The sequence below is a fragment of the Lathyrus oleraceus genome, unplaced genomic scaffold (genome assembly GCF_024323335.1).
Source record: "Lathyrus oleraceus cultivar Zhongwan6 unplaced genomic scaffold, CAAS_Psat_ZW6_1.0 chrUn0046, whole genome shotgun sequence".
Taxonomy (NCBI): domain Eukaryota; kingdom Viridiplantae; phylum Streptophyta; class Magnoliopsida; order Fabales; family Fabaceae; genus Lathyrus; species Lathyrus oleraceus.
The window spans coordinates 61,903-75,783 of NW_026112437.1; the positions used below are offsets into that span (position 1 = coordinate 61,903).

Below are 13,881 nucleotides of genomic sequence, written 5' to 3' on the forward strand. Positions count from 1 at the left end.
AGTTGCGGAGTAAACACAAATGGTGTGGCGCGTTGTTGACGTTGAGCCGTTAGGGTTCTTGAAAGTCAAAGAGGTTTAGATTTCCATAGGTTCAACATCAAAATCAAACAAATGAATATAACCACAAAGAAATTCACAACACTGAAATAGCAAAATGGATAAGGTATAGACATACCTAAGATGAAGATCATCGGAAGCCACAAGAGGAAGATCATTGGGAGGAGGAGGAGGAGGAACCCCGTCGGGAGCCGTAAGAGGACTGTCGTCGGGAGGAGGAGGACGAATGTCGTCGGGAGGAGGAGGAACAACGATGTGAGCCACAAGAAGAAAGCTGTTGGGAGGAGGAGTAACGCTGTCGGGAGCTGCAAGAGAAACACTTACAGGAGCAGCAAGAGGAACTCCGTCGGGAGCCACAAGAGTAACACCTCCAAGAGCAGCAAGAGGAACGCCGTCGGGAGCCACAAGAGAAACACCTTCGAGAGCCGCAAGAGGAACACCGCCGGGAGTGCCTCCCAACCCTAGCCTTTCATCCGCCAAGCGAGATGGTCCACTCAAAAGTATGGAGAGTTTTGGATCATCCTTGGGCATCCGACGCCATTTTTGCTATACATATCAAAATGGAAAATAAAAACACAAAACAGTGACAAAACTGATCTCCGTAAAAGCAAAAATTAAACTCTAATAAAAGAAATAAAGTTATGGCGATAAAAAATCATTACCCGTAACACCTCTGTTTTGGTATCCGGTGGAAATCGGAAATCCTCGTCAGCGATGATTCTTGTCCATTTCTTGCTATGGCTGTTATGGCGATAAACGCCACGTTTCAAATCCAGTTCGAGTTGCGGAGTAAACACAAATGGTGTGGCGCGTTGTTGACGTTGAGCCATTAGGATTCTTGAAAGTCAAAGAGGTTTAGATTTCCATAGGTTCAACATCAAAATCAAACAAATGAATATAACCACAAAGAAATTCACAACACTGAAATAGCAAAATGGAAAAGGTGTAGACATACCTGAGATGAAGATCTTCGGAAGCCACAAGAGGAAGATCATTGGGAGGAGGAGGAGGAGGAACACCGTCGGAAGCCGTAAGAGGACTGACGTCGGGAGGAAGAGGCGAATGTCATCGGGAGGAGGAGGAACACCGACGGGAGCCACAAGAGGAAAGCCGTTGGGAGAAGGAGTAACGCCGTCGGGAGCCGCAAGAGAAACACAGACAGGAGCAGCAAGAGGAATGCCGTCGGGAGTCACAAGAGAAACACCTTCGAGAGCAGCAAGAGGAACGCCGTCTGGAGCCACAAGAGAAACACCTTCCAGAGCCGCAAGAGGAACACCGCCGGGAGTGCCTCCTAACCCTAGCATTTTATCCGCCAAGCGAGATGGTCCACTCAAAAGAATGGAGAGTTTTGGATCATCCTTGCGCATCCGACGCCATTTTTGCTATACATATCAAAATGGAAAATAAAAACACAAAACAGTGACAAAACGGATCTCAGTAAAAGCAAAAATTAAACTCTAATAAAAGAAATAAAGTTATGGCGATAAAAAATCATTACCCGTAACACCTCTGTTTTGGTATCCGGTGGAAATCGGAAATCCTCGTCAGCGATGATTCTTGTCCATTTCTTGCTATGGCTGTTATGGCGATAAACGCCACGTTTCAAATCCAGTTCGAGTTGCGGAGTAAACACAAATGGTGTGGCGCGTTGTTGACGTTGAGCCATTAGGATTCTTGAAAGTCAAAGAGGTTTAGATTTCCATAGGTTCAACATCAAAATCAAACAAATGAATCTAACCACAAAGAAATTCACAGCTCTGAAATAGCAAAATGGAAAAGGTATAGACATACCTGAGATGAAGATCATCGGAAGCCACAAGAGGAAGATCATTGGGAGGAGGAGGAGGAGGAACCCCGTCGGAAACCGTAAGAGGACTGTCGTCGGGAGGAGGAGGACGAATGTCGTCGGGAGGAGGAGGACGAATGTCGTCGGGATGAGGAGGAACACCGACGGGAGCCACAAGAGGAAAGCCGTTGGGAGGAGGAGTAACACCGTCTGGAGCCGCAAGAGAAACACTGACAGGAGCAGCAAGAGGAACGCCGTCGGGAGCCACAAGAGAAACACCTTCGAGAGCCGCAAGAGGACGCCGTCGGGAGCCACAAGAGAAACACCTTCGAGAGCCGCCGGGAGTGCCTCCCAACCCTAGCATTTCATCCGCCAAGCGAGATGGTCCACTCAAAAGAATGGAGAGTTTTGGATCATCCTTGCGCATCCGACGCGATTTTTGCTATACATATCAAAATGGAAAATAAAAACACAAAATAGTTGCAAAACTGATCTCAGTAAAAGCAAGAATTAAACTCTAATAAAAGAAATAAAGTTATGGCGATAAAAAATCATTACCCGTAGCACCTCTGTTTTTGTATCCGGTGGAAATCAGAAATCCTCGTCAGCGACGATTCTTGTCCATTTCTTGCTATGGCTGTTATGGCGATAAACGCCACGTTTCAGATCGAGTTCAAGTTGCGGAGTAAACACAAATGGTGCGGTGCGTTGTTAACGTTGAGCCATTAGGGTTCTTGAAAGTCAAAGAGGTTTAGATTTCCAAAGGTTCAACATCAAAATCAAACAAATGAATATAACCACAAAGAAATTCACAGCTCTGAAATAGCAAAATGGAAAAGGTATAGACATACCTGAGATGAAGATCATCGGAAGCCACAAGAGGAAGATCATTGGGAAGAGGAGGAGAAGGAACCCCGTCGGAAGCCGTAAGAGGATTGTCGTCGGGAGGAGGAGGCGAATGTCGTTGGGAGGAGGAGGAACACGGACGGGAGCCACAAGAGGAAAGTCGTTGGGAGGAGGAGTAACGCCGTCGGGAGCTGCAAGAGAAACACTGACAGGAGTAGCAAGAGGAACGCCGTCGGGAGCCACAAGAGTAACACCTTCAAGAGCAGAAAGAGGAACGCCGTCGGGAGCAACAAGAGAAACACCTTCGAGATCCGCAAGAGGAACACCGCCGGGAGTGCCTCCCAACCCTAACATTTCATCCGCCAAGCGAGATGGTCCACTCAAAAGAATGGAGAGTTTTGGGTCATCCTTGCGCATCCGACGCCATTTTTGCTATACATATCAAAATGGAAAATAAAAACACAAAACAGTGACAAAACAGATCTCAATAAAAGCAAAAATTAAACTCTAATAAAAGAAATAAAGTTATGGCGATAAAAAATCATTACCCGTAGCACCTCTGTTTTGGTATCCGGTGGAAATCGGAAATCCTCGTCAGCGATGATTCTTGTCCATTTCTTTCTATGGCTGTTATGGCGATAAACGCCACGTTTCAGATCGAGTTCGAGTTGCGGAGTAAACACAAATGGTGTGGCGCGTTGTTGACGTTGAGCCGTTAGGGTTCTTGAAAGTCAAAGAGGTTTAGATTTCCATAGGTTCAACATCAAAATCAAACAAATGAATATAACCACAAAGAAATTCACAACACTGAAATAGCAAAATGGAAAAGGTATAGATATACCTAAGATGAAGATCATCGGAAGCCACAAGAGGAAGATCATTGGGAGGAGGAGGAGGAGGAACCCCGTCGGGAGCCGTAAGAGGACTGCCGTCGGGAGGAGGAGGACGAATGTCGTCGGGAGGAGGAGGAACAACGATGTGAGCCACAAGAAGAAAGCTGTTGGGAGGAGGAGTAACGCTGTCGGGAGCTGCAAGAGAAACACTTACAGGAGCAGCAAGAGGAACTCCGTCGGGAGCCACAAGAGTAACACCTCCAAGAGCAGCAAGAGGAACGCCGTCGGGAGCCACAAGAGAAACACCTTCGAGAGCCGCAAGAGGAACACCGCCGGGAGTGCCTCCCAACCCTAGCATTTCATCCGCAAAGCGAGATGGTCCACTCAAAAGTATGGAGAGTTTTGGATCATCCTTGGGCATCCGACGCCATTTTTGCTATACATATCAAAATGGAAAATAAAAACACAAAATAGTGACAAAACTGATCTCCGTAAAAGCAAAAATTAAACTCTAATAAAAGAAATAAAGTTATGGCGATAAAAAATCATTACCCGTAACACCTCTGTTTTGGTATCCGGTGGAAATCGGAAATCCTCGTCAGCGATGATTCTTGTCCATTTCTTGCTATGGCTGTTATGGCGATAAACGCCACGTTTCAAATCCAGTTCGAGTTGCGGAGTAAACACAAATGGTGTGGCGCGTTGTTGACGTTGAGCCATTAGGATTCTTGAAAGTCAAAGAGGTTTAGATTTCCATAGGTTCAACATCAAAATCAAACAAATGAATATAACCACAAAGAAATTCACAACACTGAAATAGAAAAATGGAAAAGGTGTAGACATACCTGAGATGAAGATCTTCGGAAGCCACAAGAGGAAGATCATTGGGAGGAGGAGGAGGAGGAACACCGTCGGAAGCCGTAAGAGGACTGACGTCGGGAGGAAGAGGCGAATGTCATCGGGAGGAGGAGGAACACCGACGGGAGCCACAAGAGGAAAGCCGTTGGGAGAAGGAGTAACGCCGTCGGGAGCCGCAAGAGAAACACAGACAGGAGCAGCAAGAGGAATGCCGTCGGGAGTCACAAGAGAAACACCTTTGAGAGCAGCAAGAGGAACGCCGTCGGGAGCCACAAGAGAAACACCTTCCAGAGCCGCAAGAGGAACACCGCCGGGAGTGCCTCCTAACCCTAGCATTTTATCCGCCAAGCGAGATGGTCCACTCAAAAGAATGGAGAGTTTTGGATCATCCTTGCGCATCCGACGCCATTTTTGCTATACATATCAAAATGGAAAATAAAAACACAAAACAGTGACAAAACGGATCTCAGTAAAAGCAAAAATTAAACTCTAATAAAAGAAATAAAGTTATGGCGATAAAAAATCATTACCCGTAGCACCTCTGTTTTGGTATCCGGTGGATATCGGAAATCCTCGTCAGCGATGATTCTTGTCCATTTCTTGCTATGGTTGTTATGGCGATAAACGCCACGTTTCAGATCGAGTTCGAGTTGCGGAGTAAACACAAATGGTGCGGCGCATTGTTGTCGTTGAGCCATTAGGGTTCTTGAAAGTCAAAGAGGTTTAGATTTCCATAGGTTCAACATCAAAATCAAACAAATGAATATAACCACTAAGAAATTCACAGCACTGAAATAGCAAAATGGAAAAGGTATACACATACCAGAGATGAAGATCTTCTGAAGCCACAAGAGGAAGATCATTGGGAGGAGGAGGAGGAGGAACCCCGTCGGAAGCCGTAAGAGGACAGCCGTCGGGAGGAGGAGGCGAATGTCGTCGGGAGGAGGAGGAACACCGATGGGAGCCACAAGAGGAAAGCCGTTGGGAGAAGGAGTAACGTCGTCGGGAGCCGCAAGAGAAACGCTGACAGGAGCAGCAAGAGGAACGCCGTCGGGAGCCACAAGAGAAACACCTTCGAGAGCAGCAAGAGGAACGCCGTCAGGAGCCACAAGAGAAACACCTTCGAGAGCCGCAAGAGGAACACCGCCGGGAGTGCCTCCCAACCCTAGCATTTCATCCGCCAAGCGAGATGGTCCACTCAAAAGAATGGAGAGTTTTAGATCATCCTTGCGCATCCGACGCCATTTTTGCTATACATATCAAAATGGAAAATAAAAACACAAAACAGTGACAAAACTGATCTCAGTAAAATCAAAAATTAAACTCTAATAAAAGAAATAAACTTATGGCGATAAAAAATCATTACCCGTAGTACCTCTGTTTTGGTATCCGGTGGAAATCGGAAATCCTCGTCAGTGATGATTCTTGTCCATTTTTTGCTATTGTTGTTATGACGATAAACGCCATGTTTCAGATCGAGTTCGAGTTACGGAGTAAACACAAATGGTGCGGCGCATTGTTGAAGTTGAGCCATTAGGGTTCTTGAAAGTCAATGAGGTTTAGATTTCCATAGGTTCAACATCAAAATCAAACAAATGAGTATAACCACAAAGAAATTCACAACACTGAAATAGCAAAATGGAAAAGGTATAGACATACCTGAGATGAAGATCATCGGAAGCCAAAAGAGGAAGATCATTGGGAGGAGGAGGAGGAGGAACCCCGGCGGGAGCCGTAAGAGGACTGTCGTCGGGAGGAGGAGGACGAATATCGTCGGGAGGAGGAGGAACACCGACGGGAGCCACAAGAGAAAAGCCGTTGGGAGGAGGAATAACGCCGTCGGGAGCTGCAAGAGAAACACTGACAAGAGCAGCAAGAGGAACGCCGTCGGGAGCCACAAGAGAAACACCTTCGAGAGCAGCAAGAGGAACGCCGTCTGGAGCCACAAGAGAAACACCTTTGAGAGCCGCAAGAGGAACACCGCCGGGAGTGCCTCCCAACTCTAGCATTTCATCCGCCAAGCGAGATGGTCCACTCAAAAGAATGGAGAGTTTTGGATCATCCTTGCGCATCCGACGCCATTTTTTCTATACATATCAAAATGGAAAATAAAAACACAAAACAGTGACAAAACTGATCTCAGTAAAAGCAAAAATTAAACTCTAATAAAAGAAATAAAGTTATGGCGATAAAAAATCATTACCCGTAGCACCTCTGTTTTGGTATCCGGTGGAAATCGGAAATCCTCGTCAGCGATGATTCTTGTCCATTTCTTGCTATGGTTGTTATGGCGATAAACGCCACGTTTCAGATCGAGTTCGAGTTGCGGAGTAAACACAAATGGTGCGGCGCATTGTTGACGTTGAGCCATTAGGGTTCTTGAAAGTCAAAGAGGTTTAGATTTCCATAGGTTCAACATCAAAATCAAACAAATGAATATAACCACAAAGAAATTCACAGCACTGAAATAGCAAAATGGAAAAGGTATAGACATACCAGAGATGAAGATCTTCTGAAGCCACAAGAGGAAGATCATTGGGAGGAGGAGGAGGAGGAACCCCGTCGGAAGCCGTAAGAGGACAGCCGTCGGGAGGAGGAGGCGAATGTCGTCGGGAGGAGGAGGAACACCGATGGGAGCCACAAGAGGAAAGCCGTTGGGAGAAGGAGTAACGTCGTCGGGAGCCGCAAGAGAAACACTGACAGGAGCAGCAAGAGGAACGCCGTCGGGAGCCACAAGAGAAACACCTTCGAGAGCAGCAAGAGGAACGCCGTCGGGAGCCACAAGAGAAACACCTTCGAGAGCCGCAAGAGGAACACCGCTGGGAGTGCCTCCCAACCCTAGCATTTCATCCGCCAAGCGAGATGGTCCACTCAAAAGAATGGAGAGTTTTGGATCATCCTTGCGCATCCGACGCCATTTTTGCTATACATATCAAAATGGAAAATAAAAACACAAAACAGTGACAAAACTGATCTCAGTAAAAGCAAAAATTAAACTCTAATAAAGGAAATAAAGTTATGGCGATAAAAAATCATTACCCGTAGTACCTCTGTTTTGGTATCCGGTGGAAATCGGAAATCCTCGTCAGTGATGATTCTTGTCCATTTTTTGCTATTGCTGTTATGACGATAAACGCCATTTTCAGATCGAGTTCGAGTTGCGGAGTAAACACAAATGGTGCGGCGCATTGTTGAAGTTGAGCCATTAGGGTTCTTGAAAGTCAATGAGGTTTAGATTTCCATAGGTTCAACATCAAAATCAAACAAATGAGTATAACCACAAAGAAATTCACAACACTGAAATAGAAAAATGGAAAAGGTATAGACATACCTGAGATGAAGATCATCGGAAGCCAAAAGAGGAAGATCATTGGGAGGAGGAGGAGGAGGAACCCCGGCGGGAGCCGTAAGAGGACTGTCTTCGGGAGGAGGAGGACGAATATCGTCGGGAGGAGGAGGAACACCGACGGGAGCCACAAGAGAAAAGCCGTTGGGAGGAGGAGTAACATCTCGGGAGCTGCAAGAGAAACACTGACAAGAGCAGCAAGAGGAACGCCGTCGGGAGCCACAAGAGAAACACCTTCGAGAGCAGCAAGAGGAACGCCGTCTGGAGCCACAAGAGAAACACCTTTGAGAGCCGCAAGAGGAACACCGCCGGGAGTGCCTCCCAACTCTAGCAATTCATCCGCCAAGCGAGATGGTCCACTCAAAAGAATGGAGAGTTTTGGATCATCCTTGCGCATCCGACGCCATTTTTGCTATACATATCAAAATGGAAAATAAAAACAAAAAACAGTGACAAAACTGATCTCAGTAAAAGCAAAAATTAAACTCTAATAAAAGAAATAAAGTTATGGCGATAAAAAATCATTACCCGTAGCACCTCTGTTTTGGTATCCGGTGGAAATCGGAAATCCTCGTCAGCGATGATTCTTGTCCATTTCTTGCTATGGCTGTTATGGCGATAAACGCCACGTTTCAGATCGAGTTCGAGTTGCGGAGTAAACACAAATGGTGCGGCGCGTTGTTGACGTTGAGCCATTAGGGTTCTTGAAAGTCAAAGAGGTTTAGATTTCCATAGGTTCAACATCAAAATCAAACAAATGAATATAACCACAAAGAAATTCACAGCACTGAAATAGCAAAATGGAAAAGGTATAGACATACCTGAGATGAAGATCATCGGAAGCCACAAGAGGAAGATCATTGGGAGGTGGAGGAGGAGGAACCCCGTCGGAAGCCGTAAGAGGACAGCCGTCGGGAGGAGGAGGCGAATGTCGTCGGGAGGAGGAGGAACACCGATGGGAGCCACAAGAGGAAAGCCGTTGGGAGGAGGAGTAACACCGTCGGGAGCCGCAAGAGAAACACTAACACGAGCAGCAAGAGGGACGCCGTCGGGAGCCACAAGAGAAACACCTTCGAGAGCAGCAAGAGGAACGCCGTCGGGAGCCACAAGAGAAACACCTTCGAGAGCCGCAAGAGGAACACCGCCGGGAGTGCCTCCCAACCCTAGCATTTCATCCGCCAAGCGAGATGGTCCACTCAAAAGAATGGAGAGTTTTGGATCATCCTTGCGCATCCGACGCCATTTTTGCTATACATATCAAAATGGAAAATAAAAACACAAAACAGTGACAAAACTGATCTCAGTAAAAGCAAAAATTAAACTCTAATAAAAGAAATAAAGTTATGGCGATAAAAAATCATTACCCGTAGCACCTCTGTTTTGGTATCCGGTGGAAATCGGAAATCCTCGTCAGCGATGATTCTTGTCCATTTCTTGCTATGGCTGTTATGGCGATAAACGCCACGTTTCAGATCGAGTTCGAGTTGCGGAGTAAACACAAATGGTGCGGCGCGTTGTTGACGTTGAGCCATTAGGGTTCTTGAAAGTCAAAGAGGTTTAGATTTCCATAGGTTCAACATCAAAATCAAACAAATGAATATAACCACAAAGAAATTCACAACACTGAAATAGCAAAATGGAAAAGGTATAGACATACCTGAGATGAAGATCATCGGAAGCCACAAGAGGAATATCATTGGGAGGAGGAGGAGGAGGAACCCCGTCGGGAACCGTAAGAGGACTGCCGTCGGGAGGAGGAGGATGAATGTCGTCGGGAGGAGGAGGAACACCGACGGGAGCCACAAGAGGAAAGCCTGTGGGAGGAGAAGTAACACCGTCGGGAGCCGCAGGAGAAACACTGACAGGAGCAGCAAGAGGAACGCCGTCGGGAGCCACAAGAGAAACACCTTCGAGAGCAGCAAGAGGAACGCTGTCGGGAGCCACAAGAGAAACACCTTCGAGAGCCGCAAGAGGAACACCGCCGGGAGTGCCTCCCAACCCTAGCAATTCATCCGCCAAGCGAGATGGTCCACTTAAAAGAATGGAGAGTTTTAGATCATCCTTGCGCATCCGACGCCATTTTTTCTATACATATCAAAATGGAAAATAAAAACACAAAACAGTGACAAAACTGATCTCAGTAAAAGCAAAAATTAAACTCTAATAAAAGAAATAAAGTTATGGCGATAAAAAATCATTACCCGTAGGACCTCTGTTTTGGTATCCGGTGGAAATTGGAAATCCTCGTCAGCGATGATTCTTGTCCATTTCTTGCTATGGCTGTTATGGCGATAAACGCCACGTTTCAGATCGAGTTCGAGTTGCGGAGTAAACACAAACGGTGCGGCGCGTTGTTGACGTTGAGCCATTAGGGTTCTTGAAAGTCAAAGAGGTTTAGATTTCCATAGGTTCAACATCAAAATCAAACAAATGAATATAACCACAAAGAAATTCACAGCACTGAAATAGAAAAATGGAAAAGGTATAGACATACCTGAGATGAAGATCATCGGAAGCCACAAGAGGAAGATCATTGGGAGGAGGAGGAGGAGGAACCCCGTCGGGAGCCGTAAGAGGACTGCCGTCGGGAGGAGGAGGACGAATGTCGTCGGGAGGAGGAGGAACACCGACGGGAGCCACAAGAGGAAAGCCGTTGGGAGGAGGAGTAACGCCGTCGGGAGCCGCAAGAGAAACACTGACAGGAGCAGCAAGAGGAACGCCGTCGGGAGCCACAAGAGAAACACCTTCGAGAGCAGCAAGAGGAACGCCGTCGGGAGCCACAAGAGAAACACCTTCGAGAGCCGCAAGAGGAACACCGCCGGGAGTGCCTCCCAACCCTAGCATTTCATCCGCCAAGCGAGATGGTCCACTCAAAAGAATGGAGAGTTTTGGATCATCCTTGCGCATCCGACGCCATTTTTGCTATACATATCAAAATGGAAAATAAAAACACAAAACAGTGACAAAACTGATCTCAGTAAAAGCAAAAATTAAACTCTAATAAAAGAAATAAAGTTATGGCGATAAAAAATCATTACCCGTAGCACCTCTGTTTTGGTATCCGGTGGAAATCGGAAATCCTCGTCAGCGATGATTCTTGTCCATTTCTTGCTATGGCTGTTATGGCGATAAACGCCACGTTTCAGATCGAGTTCGAGTTGCGGAGTAAACACAAATGGTGCGGCGCGTTGTTGACGTTGAGCCATTAGGGTTCTTGAAAGTCAAAGAGGTTTAGATTTCCATAGGTTCAACATCAAAATCAAACAAATGAATATAACCACAAAGAAATTCACAGCACTGAAATAGCAAAATGGAAAAGGTATAGACATACCTGAGATGAAGATCATCGGAAGCCACAAGAGGAAGATCATTGGGAGGAGGAGGAGGAGGAACCCCGTCGGGAGCCGTAAGAGGACTGCCGTCGGGAGGAGGAGGACGAATGTCGTCGGGAGGAGGAGGAACACCGACGGGAGCCACAAGAGGAAAGCCGTTGGGAGGAGGAGTAACGCCGTCGGGAGCCGCAAGAGAAACACTGACAGGAGCAGCAAGAGGAACGCCGTCGGGAGCCACAAGAGAAACACCTTCGAGAGCAGCAAGAGGAACGCCGTCGGGAGCCACAAGAGAAACACCTTCGAGAGCCGCAAGAGGAACACCGCCGGGAGTGCCTCCCAACCCTAGCATTTCATCCGCCAAGCGAGATGGTCCACTCAAAAGAATGGAGAGTTTTGGATCATCCTTGCGCATCCGACGCCATTTTTGCTATACATATCAAAATGGAAAATAAAAACACAAAACAGTGACAAAACTGATCTCAGTAAAAGCAAAAATTAAACTCTAATAAAAGAAATAAAGTTATGGCGATAAAAAATCATTACCCGTAGCACCTCTGTTTTGGTATCCGGTGGAAATCGGAAATCCTCGTCAGCGATGATTCTTGTCCATTTCTTGCTATGGCTGTTATGGCGATAAACGCCACGTTTCAGATCGAGTTCGAGTTGCGGAGTAAACACAAATGGTGCGGCGCGTTGTTGACGTTGAGCCATTAGGGTTCTTGAAAGTCAAAGAGGTTTAGATTTCCATAGGTTCAACATCAAAATCAAACAAATGAATATAACCACAAAGAAATTCACAGCACTGAAATAGAAAAATGGAAAAGGTATAGACATACCTGAGATGAAGATCATCGGAAGCCACAAGAGGAAGATCATTGGGAGGAGGAGGAGGAGGAACCCCGTCGGGAGCCGTAAGAGGACTGCCGTCGGGAGGAGGAGGACGAATGTCGTCGGGAGGAGGAGGAACACCGACGGGAGCCACAAGAGGAAAGCCGTTGGGAGGAGGAGTAACGCCGTCGGGAGCCGCAAGAGAAACACTGACAGGAGCAGCAAGAGGAACGCCGTCGGGAGCCACAAGAGAAACACCTTCGAGAGCAGCAAGAGGAACGCCGTCGGGAGCCACAAGAGAAACACCTTCGAGAGCCGCAAGAGGAACACCGCGGGAGTGCCTCCCAACCCTAGCATTTCATCCGCCAAGCGAGATGGTCCACTCAAAAGAATGGAGAGTTTTGGATCATCCTTGCGCATCCGACGCCATTTTTGCTATACATATCAAAATGGAAAATAAAAACACAAAACAGTGACAAAACTGATCTCAGTAAAAGCAAAAATTAAACTCTAATAAAAGAAATAAAGTTATGGCGATAAAAAATCATTACCCGTAGCACCTCTGTTTTGGTATCCGGTGGAAATCGGAAATCCTCGTCAGCGATGATTCTTGTCCATTTCTTGCTATGGCTGTTATGGCGATAAACGCCACGTTTCAGATCGAGTTCGAGTTGCGGAGTAAACACAAATGGTGCGGCGCGTTGTTGACGTTGAGCCATTAGGGTTCTTGAAAGTCAAAGAGGTTTAGATTTCCATAGGTTCAACATCAAAATCAAACAAATGAATATAACCACAAAGAAATTCACAGCACTGAAATAGCAAAATGGAAAAGGTATAGACATACCTGAGATGAAGATCATCGGAAGCCACAAGAGGAAGATCATTGGGAGGAGGAGGAGGAGGAACCCCGTCGGGAGCCGTAAGAGGACTGCCGTCGGGAGGAGGAGGACGAATGTCGTCGGGAGGAGGAGGAACACCGACGGGAGCCACAAGAGGAAAGCCGTTGGGAGGAGGAGTAACGCCGTCGGGAGCCGCAAGAGAAACACTGACAGGAGCAGCAAGAGGAACGCCGTCGGGAGCCACAAGAGAAACACCTTCGAGAGCAGCAAGAGGAACGCCGTCGGGAGCCACAAGAGAAACACCTTCGAGAGCCGCAAGAGGAACACCGCCGGGAGTGCCTCCCAACCCTAGCATTTCATCCGCCAAGCGAGATGGTCCACTCAAAAGAATGGAGAGTTTTGGATCATCCTTGCGCATCCGACGCCATTTTTGCTATACATATCAAAATGGAAAATAAAAACACAAAACAATGACAAAACTGATCTCAGTAAAATAAAAATTAAACTCTAATAAAAGAAATAAAGTTATGGCGATAAAAAATCATTACCCGTAGCACCTCTGTTTTGGTATCCGGTGGAAATCGGAAATCCTCGTCAGCGATGATTCTTGTCCATTTCTTGCTATGGCTGTTATGGCGATAAACGCCACGTTTCAGATCGAGTTCGAGTTGCGGAGTAAACACAAATGGTGCGGCGCGTTGTTGACGTTGAGCCATTAGGGTTCTTGAAAGTCAAAGAGGTTTAGATTTCCATAGGTTCAACATCAAAATCAAACAAATGAATATAACCACAAAGAAATTCACAACACTGAAATAGCAAAATGGAAAAGGTATAGACATACCTGAGATGAAGATCATCGGAAGCCACAAGAGGAAGATCATTGGGAGGAGGAGGAGGAGGAACCCCGTCGGGAGCCGTAAGAGGACTGCCGTCGGGAGGAGGAGGACGAATGTCGTCGGGAGGAGGAGGAACACCGACGGGAGCCACAAGAGGAAAGCCTGGGAGGAGGAGTAACACCGTCGGGAGCCGCAAGAGAAACACTGACAGGAGCAGCAAGAGGAACGCCGTCGGGAGCCACAAGAGAAACACCTTCGAGAGCAGCAAGAGGAACGCCGTCGGGAGCCACAAGAGAAACACCTTCGAGAGCCGCAAGAGG

General features: G+C 46.9%; 2 protein-coding genes across 2 annotated transcripts in view; both read right to left on the reverse strand.

Annotated features, from left to right (window-relative positions):
• The window catches only part of LOC127112148 (uncharacterized), a 66,464-nt gene extending 61,386 nt beyond the window's left edge, over positions 1–5,078 (reverse strand). Inside the window, exons 1-5 of the mRNA XM_051046271.1 lie at positions 4,911–5,078; positions 4,665–4,794; positions 2,695–2,943; positions 1,923–2,053; positions 1,310–1,439 (exon numbers count right to left, since the gene is read on the reverse strand). Of these exons, the coding sequence (XP_050902228.1) occupies positions 1,310–1,439; positions 1,923–2,053; positions 2,695–2,943; positions 4,665–4,794; positions 4,911–5,078 (808 nt within the window). The remainder of the gene's footprint in view (positions 1–1,309; positions 1,440–1,922; positions 2,054–2,694; positions 2,944–4,664; positions 4,795–4,910) is intronic.
• Positions 5,079–5,103: 25 nt separating this feature from the next.
• The window catches only part of LOC127112147 (uncharacterized), a 105,529-nt gene continuing 96,751 nt past the window's right edge, over positions 5,104–13,881 (reverse strand). Inside the window, exons 28-30 of the mRNA XM_051046270.1 lie at positions 9,446–9,584; positions 7,998–8,138; positions 5,104–5,169 (exon numbers count right to left, since the gene is read on the reverse strand). Coding sequence (XP_050902227.1) covers positions 5,104–5,169; positions 7,998–8,138; positions 9,446–9,584 — 346 coding nt within the window. The remainder of the gene's footprint in view (positions 5,170–7,997; positions 8,139–9,445; positions 9,585–13,881) is intronic.